The sequence below is a fragment of the Fukomys damarensis genome, unplaced genomic scaffold (genome assembly GCF_012274545.1).
Source record: "Fukomys damarensis isolate Sample0158 unplaced genomic scaffold, DMR_v1.0_HiC HiC_scaffold_17, whole genome shotgun sequence".
Classification (NCBI taxonomy): domain Eukaryota; kingdom Metazoa; phylum Chordata; class Mammalia; order Rodentia; family Bathyergidae; genus Fukomys; species Fukomys damarensis.
Genome location: NW_022900929.1, coordinates 69,996,988 through 70,009,078, shown reverse-complemented (window position 1 = coordinate 70,009,078; position 12,091 = coordinate 69,996,988). Strand labels below are relative to the sequence as shown.

The 12,091-nt window shown below is 39.4% G+C and overlaps 2 protein-coding genes across 5 annotated transcripts in view; one reads left to right on the top strand and one right to left on the bottom strand.

The window, feature by feature from the left end:
• Klhdc1 (kelch domain containing 1) overlaps positions 1-12,091 on the bottom strand; it is a 92,156-nt gene that overhangs the window by 64,893 nt on the left and 15,172 nt on the right. The gene's annotated exons all lie outside the window — the stretch shown is intronic.
• Pole2 (DNA polymerase epsilon 2, accessory subunit) overlaps positions 1-12,091 on the top strand; it is a 33,631-nt gene that overhangs the window by 13,446 nt on the left and 8,094 nt on the right. The window contains exons 7-16 of one of the 4 annotated variants that reach the window (XM_010632598.3): positions 1,753-1,836; positions 2,394-2,450; positions 3,112-3,160; positions 3,835-3,907; positions 6,425-6,597; positions 7,968-8,057; positions 8,399-8,453; positions 9,245-9,301; positions 9,389-9,466; positions 10,992-11,100. In XM_010632598.3, coding sequence (XP_010630900.1) covers positions 1,753-1,836; positions 2,394-2,450; positions 3,112-3,160; positions 3,835-3,907; positions 6,425-6,597; positions 7,968-8,057; positions 8,399-8,453; positions 9,245-9,301; positions 9,389-9,466; positions 10,992-11,100 — 825 coding nt within the window. Of the gene's footprint in view, positions 1-1,752; positions 1,837-2,393; positions 2,451-3,111; positions 3,161-3,834; positions 3,908-6,424; positions 6,598-7,967; positions 8,058-8,398; positions 8,454-9,241; positions 9,302-9,388; positions 9,467-10,991; positions 11,101-12,091 lie in introns of all 4 variants that reach the window. The other 3 variants (XM_010632596.2, XM_033765162.1, XM_033765163.1) reach the window with 3 other exon arrangements.

Here is a 12,091-nt window from a genome sequence, read left to right as displayed (position 1 = left end):
GGGGGGGGGGGGGAAGGAAACAACAGCAGTAACAACCAAAAGAACAAACAAAAGAGACACTAAGGTAGCACTTACAGAATGAATGCAAGATCACTTCCTGGCCTAGAGTTGTAGAATCCTGAGGAATAAAGGAAAAGGGGAAAATATTTTCTGGTGATGAAGATGAGAACTGTGTGCTCCTTTCCCTTTTATACCCTTATCCTTTGGAAAGCAGTTACCAGACCACTCTGTTCCAGCAACACGGCTGGCTGCTGGCTGCCCTGCTACAGCTCTGTCCCTCCTCGCTGCCTCACTGCCCCGAGGAACCCTGCTGCTTCAGTCTGGGCCTCACTAGTTCTGTGAGGCTTCGAAGAGGCCCAGACTCTTCTAATGCATTATTTCTCTACCCGGTAGATCAGAACTCTTGGTGTTAAGCAATCTGTTAGAAACACTGATAACCAGGTAAAGTTCAAGTTAGTATGTGAGGGCTGTGCTGAAGGGAGAAAACACTGATAGTGTTTGACAGTTTCTTTTAACTGCTCTTAGAATAGAAATTCGGTTAACTTTTGAAAATTGACATTATTGAGCTGTATATAGTGCATCCTTTTAATCCTAGCATTCGGGAGGCTGAGGTAGAAGGATCACCATGAATTCAAGGCTACCTTGGGCTACACCGTGAGTTCAAGGCCACCCTGGGCTACACAGTGAGATCTTGCCTCAGAAAAACGAAGGAAGGAAGAAAACTGACATTATTTGTATTACCCTACCAAAGACCTCTGTTTTTCTCCTGTTATATTATGTTCCTCTGGCAACTCAGAGGCCCATTGATCGGGAGCATTTATTTTTCTACTCTTTGACAAAGTAACGTTAAGGCTTACCTGAATAATTTATTGTTCTTTTCAGTCTTTGGTTTAATTCTGTAGCTGTCACGGTACATTCCCTATTTAGTACATTTATAGTAGCTGAACAGTGATATTTACTTTGACAGACTACAAATATGGTATGGCTGGAAATAATCTGTCAAGTTTCACTCTTCTGTTTTAGGTTTTTGTTTTTTAAGTGGAACTCTTGTTAAGTATTAACAGTGACTATAGGGGATAATGAGATTTTTTGTTTTTGTTTTTGTTTTGTTTTGTTTCTTGAGGCAGGGTCTCCCTTTGTAATTCAGGCTGGCCCTGAACTCACTATATAGCCCAGGCTGGCATCCAATTTAGCAACCCTCCTGCCTCAGCCTGCTGCGTGCTGGGATTACAGGCGTGCATCACCACACCTGGCTAGATAATGAAATTATGTATGTCTAGATTTCTTCTTTATCTATATTTCTAAATTTCTTTTATAGTAAACATGGATTGTTTGTAATAAAAAAATTGAATGGTAAAAATAAAAGAAGCTGCACCTGGTAATTTCTATACAAATGAAAAATTATATACCATTTTATCCAGCAGTTCCATTTCTGGAATTTGTAGAAGTCACCTAATAGTTATACCCATGCATTGGACCAAGAAATGTGCACAGAAATATTAAGCATTGTTTTGTTTTGGTACTGGGGATCAAACTCAGGACCTTGCACTTGCTAAGCAGGCAGCCGAAACTCTGAACCAAACCCCCAGCCCTTTGTAAATAAACTTAAACTATTTAAATTGTATTTTATTTTCTACTTTTAAGTAGCTATAAATACCAAATGTGTATCCAAATTTTACTTATTTATGAGAAAATTAGTTTCTTTAAAAATGTTCTTTTTAATCTTTAAGACTTTTTTGTGCTTTATTTTAGCTTAAAACAATAGAAACTTTATTGGGGAGTACAACTAAGATTGGAGATGTGATTGTTCTTGGAATGATAACCCAATTAAAAGAGGTAAATTAAACTTCAGTAAGTGTGGGCTTTATTTTCAAGCTGGACTGGTTAAATGCTGGTGCCCTAGAGCTTTTCCACAGGAACTATTTTATTCTTCATTGAAAACTCTCACCTCTTGCACTAAGTGACCTTCACATCTGTGTTTGGTTTCTTGAGTAGACATCAGGAAGGGCTTTCTTGTCCAGATACCCAATTTGCATAGCCTGAGATCAGCGTCCAGGGACCTCTGGTTGAACTGAGAGCCACAGACCACATCCTGGTGCCGTGATGGCTGGTGGCTATCCTAGATGAAGGCACCTGGGGAGGCCCTGCCTCCTGTTGCAGCTGGCTCGGTGCCTCTGGCCACTTCTTGACCTGCAGCAGTCCTGTTCCTCAGGATGCTGTGACAAGTCTCATTACTCGCCTAACTCATTAGTATGAGGTCACTGAACTACTTTTGTTAGTGGAAAGTTCTGGGCTTGGAATTGTTGATATTTAAAAATCCATTCTTGTCATGCTTGTTAATATTTTAATTATCTTTACATAAGTGTGCATTATTTCTTTTAACTGTGTTTTAGGGGAAATTTTTTTTGGAAGATCCTACTGGAACAATACAACTGGATCTTAGTAAAGCTATATCCTTCACTTTTGTTGTGTTCTTTTCTGTGGCTGATTCTTGCTGTGTTGCCCAGGCTGGTCTCCATTTCTTAGGCTTAGGGACCCTGCTGCCTCCCCCTCCCAAGTCACTAGGACTATAGGCACATGCCACTACTTTGCCCCCTTCACTTCATGAAATCTGTGTTATACGAATTAGAGAAATTGATTCTACATTACCCTCAAATGTACCTATTTAGGTTCCCAGTGTAACTTCTATATAACAGCATGAGACAATAGAGATACGATCCTAACGGAGACAGAAGGGCTTTGAATCCTGATTATTTGGAGAATTCAGGTAAATCACCGAGGAAGTTTACAATATGCTAAGAATGATCTAAACTGTCAGTATTACCAAACTACATCTGAAAGTAAACATGGGGACATTAAAAACTAAAATTGTGTAAGTTATGGTCTAAGCTGTTCACGATTTCAAATGTGAAGTCTGGATTTATTATTTAGAAGTCTTGGGCTCACAATGTGTGTCAAGGGTCAGGGTTGTAGTTCAGCGGTGCATTGACTGCCTGGCAAGTGCCTTGAGTTTGATTCCTAGCACTAAAAAAGAAAAAAAAAAAATTGTGTGTTGACTTTATCACTGCCTCAAGCACAGAAAAAGAACAATTTTCCTCAGCAGCTATGCACCAGTTCCATAGTGGTTTATACACAGAGGCATGCTTTGTCTTGGCAGAAGGTGAGTCAGTGTATTCTTTTCCTGTCTTCACTGTGAAACAGTGAAACCATTTCTACACTGCATGATATAATTTAGGAGAACACTGATTGTGACAGCATATTTTTGACAACATAATGTAACTCAGACTGACAGCCAAATAGAAACTTTTTTGGAATGATAAACATGTTTTGAAACCAGTAGGGTTTGAAACTTGTACATAACAACTTGTAAATATACTAAAAAACCACTGAGTTTACACTTTTAAAGGGTGAATTGAATGGTATGTAAATTATAGTTCAATAAAGTTGGAAAAAAACTGTTAGATTTTAATTGGGTCATAAAATGAAGTATTTCCTAGCACACACACACACACACACACACACACACATATATGTATGCCATATATATAATTTCTCTGTACTCCATGTATTATGAAATTAAGAAGTATAATCCTCAGCAGCAAAAAAAGAGAAAGTTTTACTTTGGAGTCTCTTTCTATTTAATGTACTTTTATTTATAGAATTGAGACTGTGACTCTGAAGTTAAATGTGGGGCAGTGGGATTGGCAGATTCTGTAGCTAGTTCACAGAGCATGGACTGTAGCCTAGCAGTATTGCTTTGTATAACAGTTTTGTCCTTGCAAACTAGAAAGAGAATTGGACAAGTGGAAGTGATCGTGTCTCATCTCTTTTCAGGTTGGTTTGAAGATCAGGTGTTTCACGTCAATGCCTTTGGGTTTCCACCCACTGAGCCTGCAAGTACTACCAGGTAGTAAAGTGTTTGATGAAAACACTATAGGAATTTGATAATACTGAAGGTAGCAAATATATGTATCTTACTGTAATTATTACAGGATCTCATTTGTGTCGCAATGGAAAGAGCAATGGAAAATAAGAGAAGATTGAGTTTTTAGTATATATGTGGCAAAGCCAGCACAAAACTGAGTTTTTATATATATGTAACTGAAAACTGGTATATTGACCTGAGATTACACAGTAGGAAGTCGGTGCATTTGCTGGGAAAGTTTTCCACTGTACTTGTCTTACCTGTCTATAACGCTGGTGAGAAGGGAGATAAAAGGAACAGGAAAACACTTAGAAGAATGTAACTCCAGTGTGAATAAAAAGGTGTAATGAAAAGACTTACATGAAAGAAGCAGGTTATAGCTCTTTGGTATAAGAAAAAGCATCAAAATATTAGAACTATTACGAGGGAACCTTTCTGAGTGAAGTTAGTTTCCTGTCTCTCAAAGTGAAATTTGAATAAGCTGGACGTTGCAGCTCACATCTGTAGTCTGTAATCCCAGCACTTTGGGAGACTGAAGCAGGAGGGTTGCAAGCTTGAGCGCAGCGTGGGGAGTTTAGCAGGTGAGACTCTGTCTCAAAATAAAGAAAGAAAGAAGAAGAAGGCTGAGGATGTAACTCAATGCAAAGACCCTGGGTTCAATCCCCAGTACCTGCCCACACACATACACAGAGTATTTGAGTAGAGCCTGAATGATGCTGTGACAGTTGTAGCTAGGGGCTGGAGGGTTGAATGTAGTCTGCAGACCTCTTTTTCCACTGAATTGTTCAAAACATTTTAAATAAGTTCTCAATGTAGAAAAATTTGGAGATTTCGTTCTGTTTTTTTTGTTGTTGTTACTGGGGATCAAACCCAGGACCTTGCACTTGCGAAGCAGGTGGCGGAACCACTGAGCTAAATCCCCAGCCCAAAATTAGGAGATTTCTCATAAAAGTCTGGGTTTTTTGAAACTTCAGATCTGACAGTCAGGAAACCTGGATTCTCACCTGGTGACAGCTACACTGCAGTAAGCGTCCACCTAGGGTGGAGTCTGTGTGCCCTGCTTGGTCTTGGCTGGCTACTGCTTTGATAAGTGTTACCTTCCAGGAGCTGTAAGCTCGAGTCTTCCACTTGCTTCTATCTTTGCACCTTAGAATCTACGGACCAGGGAAGATTTTAGAAAGGCTTTTTGTCAGCTTTAACTTCTTAAGGTTCACCTCAGTTGGTGCTTCTTCCTGTGATACTCTGGCTTATGTTTGGGTGTATACTTAAGTCATCATATAGTTATATCTACTTGCCAGACTCCACTGATGATGGCGAGATTGTAACTGAGGTCTTACTTTTGCAAATGCCACGTTGGTAGCAACAATAGCTGCACCTGTGAGTGTTCACAGGTACTAAGAACTATGCTTTCAGGACCTTCTGTATCTTGTGTTACTCCTTATCATCACTCTTATTCCTTCTGGTCACCCTGCGAAATAGGTAGGAGTCCAGCCACTCTGCATTTCAGGAGCATCCAGCTAAGAAGGGTTAAATTACTTGTCTGAAGTCATAGATTTCTTAGTAGGAGTGATGTGCTTTCATCTTAAACTTGCTGACCTGGCCAGTCATGATGCTGCAGTAGATCAGTATTGGAGTTATTAACTTTTTTTTTCCGGGACTGAGAATGCGCTCAGTGGTAGGGCGTGCACAGAGTGTGCTGGTTTAATCCCTAACACAGATGCATGGAGTTTTTTTTCATATTATTAATACAGACTGTGACAGGGGAAAAAAGTAACTTAGAAATATAATAAAGGCACCAAAAAGAAAAGGAATATTACCCTTGCTCCTCTCAAACAGAAAAATTATTAAGAGTACTTCACATATTCACACACGTAGACACACACGTAGTGTGCATATAAATGGATCCTCATTACTCATGACTTCTGGCTAAAATCTATCTGTAAACCCACAGTGCTGTAGGGCATCATCATTTCTTGTGAAGTGAATGTAAAGTAGAAGACCATGATTATGTCACAGGCACAATGAATAATTTGAGTTGCCAGCCATGTGTTCCCAGTGTCGGTGGGACAGTGACACTGCCCTCTTCTTTCACCTCATTAAGAGGCGGCCAGAGAACAGGGAGCCCAGGGCTAGTGCAAGGTAGCAGTTCAGGAAGAGGAAGCTCCAGTGCAGGGGCCAGGTGGGGGAGCGGGCGGAGGTCTCTGTTCTTTTTTGGGTGCTATAAGGGGATGCATGCTGGACATTCCTTTGTAACCTGGTTTTTCTTTTTTTTTGGTACGGGAGATTGAACTCAGATCCTTGCCCTTGCAAGGTAGACCACCGAACCGCTGAGCTAAATCCCCGGCCCTGGTTTTTCTTTTTTTAAATTTAATAATATGCAGTCAGCATTTCCCATGTGTTCCATGTGTTATTGCACGATTTGTGACATTCTGCATATTTGTAATTTCTTGGTGAAGAGAATATAAGGTAGAAGACAATAATTATGTTATAATTACATAGGGCATACTATGGAAACATTAATTTTTTTGGAGGGCCTTCTAATACGTCTGTAAAGACTTCTGCAAAACTAAAACAACTCGAAGATGAGAATAAAGATGCCATGTTTGTGTTTATATCTGATGTCTGGTTGGACCAAGTAGAAGTGTTGGAAAAACTTCACACAATGTTTTCTGGTGAGTACTACTTTTTCCATTCTTTTTTGTTGTTATTACCGGGAATTTAACTTGGCCTTTGCACTTGTGAGTCAGGCAGCAACACCACTGAGCGAAATCCCCAGCCCACTTTTTCCTTTGAATTGAATTGTGATGAATGTTTGTTTGTTTGTTTTTTCTTTTTGGGGGGGTACTGGTGATCAAACTTGGGACCTTGTGCTTGCGAGGCAGGTGGTGGAACCACTGAGCTAAATCCCGAGCCCTGTGATGAGTGTTTTAACATGAAATTCTTGCTGGTGGCAAGTGTCTATCCCAGCTACTCAGGAGGCTTGGCCCAGAAGCTTTCCTGAACCCGAGAGTTCAAGGCCAACCTGGGTAAAATAGCAAGATCTTGTTGCAAAACAAAATGAAAAAAACCCAATATTTTTGTTTGTACTGGGGATTGAACTTGGGCCCTTGTGCTTGCAAGGCAGGCAGCAGAACCACTGAGCCCTGAAACTAAATTTTTTAATGTACATATTTTAGTATTCTATTAAAAAAACTGAAAAAATGAGTTTTTAAATGAAAATTTAAAGACTTACATTTTACATTTGAAAAATAACTGAGTATATGTGTGTGTATTCACAACGTATTAGAATGAGTCCTAAGCATGGTACAAGTGAAGACAGTGGATGAAGGCTTGGCCTTTGGAATCTAACAGCACTGTGTTTACCTACCTACCTCATACTTGGGGCAGGTTACTTAACCTCTCTAAGCCTCAGTTTGGAGGGATATTTTGAGGGTTAATGAAACCACTGCAAGGCCTGGCTCAACAAATGGGCATTATCATTACTATTATTTTAATAAAAATAACTTATTAAGATATTAACTCATTAAAGCTGGGGATTTAGCTCAGTGGTTCTGCCACATGCCTCACAAGCACAAGAACCCAAGTTCGATCCCCGGTACAAAAAAAAAAAGATATTAACTTATTAAAAACATGATTTAGGGGATGAGGGTGTAGTTAATGGTAGAGGACTTGCCTAGCACGTGTGAGGTCCTCAGTTTTTGTTTTGTTTTTTGTACCAGGGATCAAACTCAGGACCTTGAGCTTGCAAGGCAGGTGGCGGCACCACTGAGCTAAATCCCTGGGCCCAAAGCCCTTAGTGTGATCCTCAGCACTGTGGGGGGAAAAAAAAAATCTTGAAAAGCTGGGCACAGTGGCACACCTGTAGTCCCAGCTACTTGAGAGTCTGAGGCAGGAGGATCACTTGAGTCCACAAATTGGAGGCCAGCCTGGGCAATATAATGACACCCTGTTTGAAAACAACAAAAACTTATGGTTAAAGAGTTTTAACCATAAGTTGATTACCAGATGAGAAAAATGATTTAAATATTTTTTTAATTTCTAGGTTATTCACCAGCACCTCCAACCTGCTTTATTCTGTGTGGTAATTTTTCATCAGCACCATATGGGAAAAATCAAATTCAGGCTTTGAAAGGTATTGAAGCTTTATTTATGTATGTATTCATTCATTCTTATTTATTTATTTGCTTTTTGAGACAGTCTCACAGTGTAGTTCAGGCTGGACTAAAACTCATTATGTAGCTCATGAAGATCTTCCTGGTTCAGCCTCTTGAGTGCTGGGATGACAGGCATGCTCCACTACATCTGGCTTGAGGCTCTGTTTAAGAGTATTTCTATACAGACATAAATTAAATCAGTGAGAAACTACAATATGTTAATCTCATTCGAAAGATGTAGGGTTGTATTTAATAAAATATAATTTGATTTTGTGTGCATTATATCCAAATTAAACTTAATATCTTTTGAAATTTTTAGATTCCCTAAAAACTTTGGCAGACATAATATGTGAATATCCAAATATCCACCAAAGGTAATGATCTCTACTGCTACATGTTTTTTCAAATAGTTTCATTTTTAAAAACAAAAAATGATGGGTTGAGGATGTAGTTCAGTAGTTTTGCTGCTTGCCTCACAAGTGCAAGGAGCCGAGTTCGATCCCTAGTACCAAACAAACAGAACCAAAAAGTGACTCTTAAGACTTGTGCCCATGATTTTTAAGAAACTAATAGAAGCCAGATGTGGTGGCACATGCCTGTAATCCCAACACTTGGGAGGCTGAGGCAGGAGGATTGCCATGAGCTCAAGGCCAGCTTGAACTACAGAGCGAGACCCTGTCTCAAAAAAAAAGAAAATAAAAAGCTGAGAAAATTAAAAGAGCTAAGAGAAGAAAGTATATTCACATCAAAGTACTATACATGTTACACTACTCTATAGGTTTATAGAGGAAAGTATTAAAGGGGATACTGATAATTTTAACCATATTTTTTGGTGACATTCTCCAGAGTTTTGTCCTTCAATATGATAGCTATATACGCATGTGTGTCCTTTAAAGTTAAACTGATTAAAGTTCAATAAAATTTGAAATTTGGCCCAGCTGCCATACTGACCACAGTTCAAACACTCGATAAATGGACAATGCAAGTAGAAAACATTCCCTTCATCACGCTATTAGAGATTTTTAGCAGCTTATTGAAATGTATAAAATGAAAACATTTTAAAAACTTATGATTCAGTTAAAGGAAATGCCTTGCTTTTAGAATAATGAATAGTGTCGCCATATATTACTTTTTAAATGAATTATATTAAATTTTGCTACAGTAGTCGTTTCGTATTCGTGCCTGGTCCAGAGGATCCTGGATTTGGTTCCATCTTACCAAGGTAACTTTCACTCAGATTTCTGCACTGGCCAAGAACATTCTGTGAAATTGCAAAATATATATCATAACATGTTCATTGTTTTTATAGGCCACCACTTGCAGAAAGCATCACTAATGAATTCAAACAAAGGGTGCCATTTTCAGTCTTTACTACTAACCCTTGCAGGTAATATTTGTGTTCTGTGTTATACTTTCTTCCTTTCATTTAAATATTCACTTCATGTTTCAAATTGTTAGTGAATTTTGACTATTATAGAATAAATTAAAATGTTTTTAGATTTCTCAAAACTTTGAAAATATTTGAACTGTGTTTAAAAATTCACCTGCAGGGCCAGGGATTTAGCTCAGTGATTCTGCTGCCTGCCTCACAAGCACAAGGTCCCAAGTTCGATCTCTGGTACCAAAGAAAAAAATTCACCTGCTGCAGCCGGCCGTGGTGGCGCACGCCTGTAATCCCAGCACTTGGGAGGCTGAGGCAGGAGGATCACTGTGAGTTTCAGACCAGCCTGGGCTACATAGTGAGTTCCAGGTCAGTCTCAACGATACAGTGAGACCCTGTATCAAAAAAATAAAAAATTCACCTGCAGCAAATTTAGAAGCTTAGCTAATGGACAGATTTACAAACACAGAAGCATCATCTCTGAATTGGCAACTCCCACATTCATTCCTGTAGCCGCACCTTTCTCATGGACTCCAGACACCTGGACCTGGTCATTACACTTCGCCCCCTCTGGATGGCCAGTTGACAGCTTCAAAGTGAACTCTGAGTCCAGCTGCAAATAGCTGTGTCCGGATTACTACTCACAGCAGCCCTCTGTCTCTGAAGTATAGTGAGTTCGGTCAGTCTCAACGATACAGTGAGACCCTGTATCAAAAAAATAAAAAATTCACCTGCAGCAAATTTAGAAGCTTAGCTAATGGACAGATTTACAAACACAGAAGCATCATCTCTGAATTGGCAACTCCCACATTCATTCCTGTAGCCGCACCTTTCTCATGGACTCCAGACACCTGGACCTGGTCATTACACTTCGCCCCCTCTGGATGGCCAGTTGACAGCTTCAAAGTGAACTCTGAGTCCAGCTGCAAATAGCTGTGTCCGGATTACTACTCACAGCAGCCCTCTGTCTCTGAAGTGAGCAGGCTCACTGCAGTCTCCGCCTCACCAGTGCTCCCACTGTGCTCAGACCACACCCCTCGCCCCTGCTGTTCCAGTCATTGTTTGATGCACTGGCCTTCTAGTCCTTGTCTAGACTGTCTTCAACCACCTTTCTCTTTCCCTTACACGTCATCATCTTCCACACAGTCTGCCGTACAATTAGCATGTTTATTGTTTATTTTCTCCATCCCCGCATTAAACTATAAATTGCATCAGGGCTGGGATCTTTTTCTTCTGTTCACGCATCCCTGGAGTAGTGCCCTGCACTTATTAGCTGCTCAGTAAATAGCTGGATAAACAGACTGGTTGAGTTTTGCTGTGGTGAATGGTGGGAGTTGAGGATGGCTTTATATTGTAAGACATTTGTCTTTAAAATTATCTGGTTTTCTTTTCAAAGTTCAAGGATAACGAAGGACCTTGTACATGCTAGGCAGTGCTCTACCACTGAGCTATACCCCCAACCTTCCGCTTCGCTTCTTTTATTGCGTATTCTTTCTGAGGAAGTCAACTTCAACTTCTATTTTCATTTCAGAATTCAGTATTGTACACAAGAAATTATTGTCTTTCGTGAAGACTTAGTGAATAAAATGTGCAGAAACTGTATCCGTTTTCCCAGTAGCAATTTGGATATTCCTAATCATGTAAGTAAAGTGTTCTTTATTATACTGTCTTAAATATTAGGCTATACACAATTTTGGTTTTGGTTTTGAGACAAGATCTTGTTATGTGTAGTTCAGGCTGGCCTTGAACTATGTAGTGCAGGCTAGCTTTGAACTCATGGGAATCCTCCTGCCTCAGCCTCCTGAGTGGTGCAATTAGAGTCTTGTGCTACCACAACCAGCCTTTATACACAATTTTGTTAAACTCAGTAATGTGATGTTTATTGGTCTTCAAAATAATTGGTGATATTTTTGTTAGTAAGTGAATTTTTGTTAGTAAGCGTTTTTTAGTTTTCTACTGAAGAATTCTTTATGGGCAGAAAAGAAAACCCTGTACAAATGGAATTTTTTAAATCTCTCAATTTTGACTTTAAGTTCTTAAATCGTACTTCAAAATTATATCAGGTTTAGTTGTGATGGGACTGCTAATACATTCAGAGTCATGTTTAAGGAGCCTACAGAGATCCTGCCCAATGTGTGCTACACAGCATGTGTGACACACAAAGGTCCAGATTCCCACTATGGCACAGAAGGGCTGAAGAAAGTCTTGCATGAGACGCCTACCACCAGCAAGACCTGACAGTTTTCTTCTTCTTTATTTCCCCTGGCAATAATAATGGCACTTCAATAGAAGATGGACAAGTACCAGAATTTTTTTTTTTTGTACTGGGGATCAAACTCGGGTACTCACGCTTGTGAGGCAAGTGGCAGAGCCACTGAGCTAAATCCCCTGCCCCAGAAATAATATTTTATACATAATTTAGCACTGTAATATAGCTTGGCTAAATAGTATCTACCACACAATCTAGACTCAAACATATAAATAACTGGCCACAGAAAAAACTGTTTGAGTATCATGAATATTTATGATTGTAAAATAAACATTTTAGTTTCTTAGAAGAAATAGAAAAATGTTTATTTAAATTTCTCTATGATTTAAAGGCAGATTTTCCACTTTTTTTTTTTTTTTTTC